General features: G+C 41.2%; 1 protein-coding gene across 9 annotated transcripts in view; it reads right to left on the bottom strand.

The window, feature by feature from the left end:
- Positions 1–3,176: 3,176 nt before the first annotated feature.
- The window catches only part of XRN1 (5'-3' exoribonuclease 1), a 132,090-nt gene continuing 127,140 nt past the window's right edge, over positions 3,177–8,126 (bottom strand). For all 9 annotated transcript variants that reach the window (XM_008266277.4, XM_002716565.5, XM_008266278.4 and 6 more), the window contains one exon: positions 3,177–8,027. In XM_008266277.4, coding sequence (XP_008264499.2) covers positions 7,725–8,027 — 303 coding nt within the window. In that variant the 3' untranslated portion in view covers positions 3,177–7,724. The remainder of the gene's footprint in view (positions 8,028–8,126) is intronic.

Below are 8,126 nucleotides of genomic sequence, written 5' to 3'. Positions count from 1 at the left end.
GACCAGCCCCCAATCAAAGGATTTCTTCCTTTTCCCAACATTTTGTTATGAAAATTTTCAGATAGCAAAGTTTAAAATACTAACTAGGGGGCACCCCTGGACCTACCACCTCGACTGTACCATTAACATTTTACTGTATTTGCTTTATTGCATCTCCATCCACCAAGTTCTAATATTCGAAGGGCTTGCTGAGGTTCCCTTTCTTTTGCACTTGTCATATTGGAATCGTGCCTGCCGGTGTTCTGTCCCTTCTCCCCCGACTCTGCACAGGTAGGACTAGTTCTTACATTTGTAACCCCTAGGGTTGTGCTAGGCCCTTTGAGACACCAATAAGTAGATAGTAAGTGAACAAAAGAATATATTTATAACAAAGCTGACCATTTGGCATTAATATAAACCCTATATTTTAAAAACTTGTAGTATAACAAAGAAATTAGGAGTATGGGATTTGGAATCAATCTACTGCATAGCTGAAATCCACCTACCTGACAGGGTTATGAGTTAATTTATAGAAATCTTTGAGCACTGGCCTGGTATATAGTAAGCCTTTAACACCGTGTATGGAAACAATTAGTGTGCATGTATATATGTATATATATGTTATAGTTAATACAGTTTACAGTTAATAAATAAAATACAGGTTATATACTGTTCTGTATTTAGGAACTCAGTGAAACACGGTTAAGACTCTTAGAACTGGGCCGGCGCCGCGGCTCACTAGGCTAATCCTCCGCCTAGCGGCGCCGGCACACCGGGTTCTAGTCCTGGTTGGGGTGCCGGATTCTGTCCCGGTTGCCCCTCTTCCAGGCCAGCTCTCTGCTGTGGCCAGGGAGTGCAGTGGAGGATGGCCCAGGTGCTTGGGCCCTGCACCCCATGGGAGACCAGGAAAAGCACCTGGCTCCTGGCTCCTGCCATTGGATCAGTGCGGTGCGCCGGTCGCAGCGCGCCGGCCGCGGCGGCCATTGGAGGGTGAACCAACGGCAAAGGAAGACCTTTCTCTCTGTCTCGCTCTCTCACTGTCCACTCTGCCTGTCAAAAAAAAAAAAAAAAAAAAAAAAGACTCTTAGAACTGTAGGAATCAGTGACTCCATAAAAGCACTGGAAAATTCTAGAGGGAACCATTTCCAAACTCAAGTTTTAACTGGGCTTACTCTTTCATGAGAGCTGTCTGCAGCCTCATCGGTCAGTTTTGGTTATTAGCAAACTTTTTGTAAAACCTGTGTACTTGTTAACTGTCGGCCCAGGTTGTGATGGCTGCTGAAGAACCTACCCGTCAGCATTTCCTCAGCTGCCTGTGCAAATCCTCTGAGATGGTGTCAGCCCTCCCTCCCTTCCTCCGGGTCGGTGGGCAGAGCTCTGCCTTAGCCCAGACCTCACAGCCTCATGAACGGGAGACAGAGGAGCTGGAGGGTGACACCCACACCATGGCCTCACTGCACTTCCAGGATCGGATTCTTCTAAGATTTTCCCACCGTCTTACAACAAACTCCTTTTCCATAAGCCAGTTGGACTGTGTTTTGGTTTGTTTTGATTCTCAATAAATTACTGCCAAAGTGGGAGGGTGGCCCAATGAGACTACAGCAGGGGCGGAGGCGGGTGGTTCCTGAGGATCTCGGCAGAGCTGCCAGGGTGGGGCCCGCCGAGTCTCCACTGTTAGAGACCGCGTGTCTCCCTTGCCCCAGGGCTGTATCAGAATGTGGTCACTTCTCAGGGCCTCGAGTGACGCATTCGAGAAGGGGCAGTCTGAGGTTACGGGGCAGAGCTGGAAGCAGATAAAGGAGGAAGAGACTTTCTTCCCTATTTACCCTCTTTTTTTCCAACTTCTTCCTATCCTACCAGAGTCTGATAAAACAATGCACAGTTATACTGTGAGACACGGTCAGGGTTGACAAGGGTTAGTCTTGTGGATTCTGCAGTCCTAAGAATAGGAATGAGGGGCTGGCGCTGTAGCTCATCCCAAATGAGCACCGGTTCAAGACCTGGCTGCTCCTCTTCTGATCCAGCTCTCTACTGTGGCCTGGGAAGGCAGTAGATGGCCTGAGACCCAGAACCCCTGTTCCCATGTGGGAGACCCAGAAGAAGCTCCTGGTTCCTGGCTTCAGATGGGCACAGTTCTGGCTGTTGCGGCCAATTAGGGAGTGAACTAGCAGATGGAAGACCTCTCTCTCTCGCTGCTTCTCTGTGTAACTCTTTCAAATAAATAAGTCTTTTTTTTTTTTTTTTTTTTTTTTTTTTAAGAGGGGCTGGCACTGTGGCGTAGCGGCCTGTGGCACCAGCATCCCATATGGGCACTGGTTCAGGTCCCAGCTGCTCCACTTCTGATCCAGCTCTCTGCTGTGGCCTGGGAAAGCAGTAGAAGATGGCCCAAGTGCTTGGGCCCCTGCACCCGTGTGGGAGACCCGGAAGAAGCTCCTGGCTCCTGGCTTCTGGCTTCGGATCAGCACAGCTCTGGCCGTTGCAGCCAATTGGGGAGTGAACCAGCAGATGGAAGACTTCTCTCTCTGCCTCTCCTTCTCTGTGTAACTGACTTTCAAAGAAATAAATAAATCTTAAAAAAAAAAAAAAAAGGAATGAAAGCCCTTCCTGTGTGGCTCTGTGATAATCTTCCTCTGCAGGGGAGAGGGAAAAGGAGGGACAAAGAGGAGAAAGGGAAGTCTCTAAGATTCCTGAGTGAGGCACAGGGACTCTGAATTTGGTATTGGAGGGGGACCGGGTGGGAAAGGCAAAGACTTATTTGGCACCATCCAGAGGATCCCGGGTGAGTCTGAGTGTACGTGTGACAGATCCTTACTTAGTACTATAGGTTGAGCACTCCTAATCTGAAAATCCAGAATCTGAAGCACCTTGGGATCCAAGCTAAAGCGGCTACTGAGCACATGGTGTTTTACATGTATCAGCAAAACACGGGGTGCTGTTTCCGCCTTCAGGAGAATCAGCTGAGGCTTGGACCTTGTGCAACTCGCCAATGCTAACATGAACATGACTCACTTATACACAGAGGTAGAGCTAGGATCTGAATCAGTTATCTGAACCTACAACTTAGGGATTCCCGCCAGCCACGCTGTCTCGCTGTACATGATGTAGCATCAAGATATGGATCTGGAAAGGATGTGAGGTTTAAGTGAGAACCGCAATGCTTCTACCTTCAACATTAATGAAACCACGTAACTCACAGCTTATGAAATCATTCTCAAGTCTTTAATTAAAATCCATACAGCACTTAACATGTATAGATGTTTTAAACTTTCAGTGACTCATATTTTAAAATTCTTTAGCACAGCATGTTGAGGCTAACTTCATGCTAGAAATCTACAAATGTACAACACAAAAATACATTCGGAGTCCATTGCAATGCAAGATTAAAACACTTTAATTGGCAGACAAACAATGTAAAGATATTTAAAAACCAAAATCTATAAAATGAGCACATAAAAGTCTTCCCTTTTGAATTTTTAATAAAATACTGCTCTGTATAAGATCTAATGAAAAATTCCAGTTACTTATAAAATATATATGTGAGAAAAGAAATGAATTAAGATATATATATATGAATGACACCTAATTATAGTATTTAAATGAACAAAATGTTGAACACGTTGGTGACACAGCACGCCATCTATTACTATACATCCAAATAGATGAAAACACTCAAAGAAGCAACTGGGCGCAGGCAAAAGAAAATATATGATACTTGAGGCCCTCTTTTTGCCCCCAAAATTTTAAAGAAACCAAAATCAAAACTACACAGAAAAACCCTTCATTGTAAGGAAAAAGAAAGAAAAGAAAGAAATCAAAGGACTTACAACAAACTGTGGCCTCAATTCTCACTCTAATTTTTTCAGGAGAAACAAATGAGAATTTGGCTCCAAATTACTAAAACAGCTACAGAAAATTATTTGGCCTGGGCAATTTAATAGTATACCAAATATATTGAAACGATCAATAGCAATGAGTGTAATGCTGGAAAAAAAATGAACTTTCATAGGTTAAGCTATGTAAAAAATATATCTGTTGGAAACCACAGTTTCCTTCAGAAATTGCACTTGAGATGGCTGAATGCACTGACTGAGCAAGGCCTTGAGACTGGCTGACACACACGCACACACACACGCACGCACACGCACGCACGCAGCTGTGGAAGCTGACATTCTTGACTACAGCTATTTTATGCATGTTTCCCCTCCGATTCTCTAAGAAGAATCTGTGATGTCTGAGTCCTTAACTCTGTAAGCGAACAGTGTAACACGATGATCTGCCTGATTCCTCTGCTGGAGATCTGACGCTGTCTATTTCAATACTGTTTACTGCTCCCTGGTAGAATACGAGGACGTCTGATGGAAATATAATCAAGTCAGGTGGAAAAACATTCATTTCTGGCAGTTTAAGCTTCAGCCTGACTAGGAAAGGAGTCTCCTGCAAAAAAGACCGTTTCACTGGCAAAGCTTACAAAACGGACGTCAGGTACACTGCCAGTTAGAGTACTCTCACTATCTCTAGAAAAACAACAAGTGGACTTCTGTGATACGTGGTTCTAAGAGAATGCTTTGCTGAGCAATTTCTCTCCAATAAATTCATTCTCTTCTGCAGTAAAAACACAGCATGGAAGCAACATGGCACTAAGAAATAAAGCGGCCTCGAAAAGCTGGAACTGTGCAGAGTTGCGTTAAGAAAGATGCTCTGGAAACTGGGAGGAGCATGTTAGGACTAACTTCGGAGGAGATGGGCGCGGCTGCACCTCACTCCCATAACGGAAGAAGCCACATAGCCGGTATGGAAATGGCGAGTGATACAAATTTAACCGATTTCCTTCTTCCAACTGCCTCCCTGTCTTTGCCTCCTCCTCTTAAAAACAAGAACCTAGATTAATTTGGAAGGAGTCTAAAGCCAAAGCAAATATCAGATCAAAGAAAAATAAAGAAATTATGAAAACCTTGCATGAACAGTTCCTCATCCCTCCCATTATTAGGAAAAACAAATTCTGATCTTTGCTATGTACCCCTTTGAAAGATAAAATCTTAAATTGAAATCCAGGTTCAACTGAAGTCAATTTAATTTCATGCAATTGAGTCTTAGATGTTTAAGACTTCAGTCTGTATGATATCTAAAACAATTAACACATTATATTTATCATATTGTAAAACTGAGGTTAGGACCAGGTAATGGAGGAAGTTGTGAAAAGGAAAGAGACCGGAAGGGTCACTCTTCAAAATCCACTTAATTTGGTCCAAAAAAAAAAAAAAGAAAAGTATTGAACAAGAACATTTAGAAATAATGTTTCAGCGTGAAGAAGGCTTCAGTAGATTTTAGTACTCTGGTTACGTGGAAGCACGGAGTAATCTGGGGAATCTTTCCTTCTGTACCCTACAGGCCATCATTTACACAGAAAGTTCTCCTAAGTAAACAGCTGAATGAGCATATTTTTAAACTCTGGGGGATGGTTTTAGTCTGCCTCGCCCAAAGAGAAAAACTGTAAGTTTTCCAAAGTCCAGCTGTTTCTCAGAGGTGTAGTGGACTCCCCCAGGCATGACTACCAGTGGATCCAGTCTCCAGGTCATCCTGAGGGAACCACGCCCTTTCCTCCATGTCCTTCATAGGGGGCGCATGCGCCGTGATCTGGGGCCCACACTTGAAACAGGGCTATGAGGATAAAAGAACAGGGAATGACTGACCACTATGTAGTCATTATGGAGTTCTCTCCTTTTCAATCTTGACTGCTAGAACAACATGCTTTTTCTAAAAAGAAAAAGGGAAGAAAGGAAAAGAAAACACTTTTACTGCCTATCCATATAGAATTATCAGCTGGTTGTACTCAAACATTGGACAAGTGTCTTTATGGGCTCAGTGGCATGATGTTTAGTCAACCTACTCTTGAGCTTTCCAAAGATGGCCCATGATCCTTCCTCTGTGTTCTGTAACAGATGTGGGCAGAACACGGTTTATAGAACTGTCTCACTGGCGTGATGAATGAGGCAGTCCTTGAATGCTAGAGTTCACACAGTTAAGTCAGGAGAAAAATATCCCACACTTTAAAGTAGTAAGAGGCTAACAGAACATTACTGTCACAATTTAACTTTTCCTTGTAATCCCTTCCCCTTAAAACAGAATTTGTGAGGCAATAAAGATAAACACTGAGAATTACTTGAGCTCATTACTAAGATCCCACTGTAGATAAACAAACAAGGAAATGTGGGAACTGATGAACATCTGAACCTAGGAAATTATTAGAAAACAAAGTCATAGAAACCCACATGACTACAATAAATGATGAATAAATACCATTTATCACTTATACAAAAGGCACTACTAAAATACAAATATGCTCCTCATAGCTAGAGAAACTCTGGAACCAGCAATTAGAGAAAGAAATACCAGCATTTAAAAAAACAAGCAGACTGAGACTCATGGCAAAGCTTTCAATGTGCTAAATGAAATCAGATATAATCATAAGCAGCTCCATATAAAGATTGTGGTTCTTTAAAAAAGTATAACTTACTTCTTTAAAAATATAAGCATATCACAAAAACTAAAGGATAAATATATATATTATACACACATATACATATATATATCTATAAAAACCCAGGCCCTGGTACCACTGAGACATTTTCTAAAATAATTTCAACAGTTATAATATGACCAACACACCTCCACATGACATGCAAAGACGAAACACCAGCATCAATGAACAGTTTGCATAAAGCTAAAATTACAGAACTCCAATGAGACAGGCAGTAAATAATGTACATCACAAACGGATTGTGCCTGTATCACAGCACACCTTAGACTTAAAAAAAATTGAATTCCATCACTCCCAAGAAGTATTACACATGGACCAACACTGGAGCTCTCACGTATGTTAAGTAAGCAGATCAAAAGCTACACAAAATAGTAACAACGTGATTCATATTTTGTTCTTTATTCTATAGAAGATAAATCTGTAGTAACTGTACCCTGTAGATTTTGAAACAATTTTATTAGAAATTACTAATGCTGGTTCTTGAATAATCTAGAAAACTTTTAAAGTACTAACTCAAATCTAGATTGCTATTTATGTTTCTTAACAATTAAATGAAATATTCTTCTGATCAGTAATCTAAAGTTGCTTTGGTACAAAATTGAGAATAAAGCAAAACTGGCAGCACCACAACAAGTGTGATCATTTCACAGGCCCCTCAGGGACAGAGAATAGAAGTTAAAATACACATACAGAAGAGCCGTTCTCTTGATTCATTTTGTTACATCATTAAAAAGAGAAAAAGAATCCTTACGTTTAGTAAATCATACTTGAGGCTCAATTTTCATGCTCCAATTAATTATACCCCAATGATAATGTAAAACAAAGTTTTACTATTATTGCTAAAAGGGTGTCTAATTCATAGTTGGGGATATTTCTAACGAGGAGGCCAGTGGTTAGAGTGGTACATTTTAATGCTTAGCCCACTCATACTATTTTAGCACAAGGTTTAATTTAGTTTTTTTTTTTTTTTTACAGCTTTATTGAGGCATAACTGATGCACAACAAACTGCACGTATTTAAAGTGCACAATCTGATATTTAACCTTTAAATAGCATGAAAAGTGCCTGGCATCTTAAAAAGGAAAACTTCTCACTTTAAACCTATTATTTTAAAATAGTAGTATGCTCATTTTTTATGAGACATGGATATGGACCTGTAAAAAAGGTGATGCAAAGTAAACAAATTAATTGAATTCCAAGTACCAAATTTATTCAGAAGGTTTAGAAATGCCAAAATTGACAGCCAGTTTTCTTGATTTTCTTCTTGAAGAACTTGGTGCTGACTTACGGTGAGACGCACCATGGCCCTGAGAGGCAGCTTCAACTTGAATAGAAGACGAAGGCGGCGCAGTCTCAGAGGGCTTTAGGGAAGCCGATGGGCGGTCCTGCAGACTCCCTTTGGGGCCATCAGGAGATCCTGGCTGGTTAGTCTTAGCTGGAGTGGTTTGAGAAGAACTCTGGGCCTCCTTATTCTCAATGATCTTTTTGTTTGCAACCCTTTTTTTGGTAACCTTTAGGAATAAAAATATCATTAATTAATAATATAAGCAAAAAAACCACAAATAAATCCTAGTGTCAAATGATACCATAAATGATGCTGCTAACAGTTG

Source organism: Oryctolagus cuniculus, chromosome 4 (assembly GCF_964237555.1).
Source record: "Oryctolagus cuniculus chromosome 4, mOryCun1.1, whole genome shotgun sequence".
NCBI lineage: Eukaryota > Metazoa > Chordata > Mammalia > Lagomorpha > Leporidae > Oryctolagus > Oryctolagus cuniculus.
This window is presented reverse-complemented; position numbering and strand designations above follow the sequence as displayed.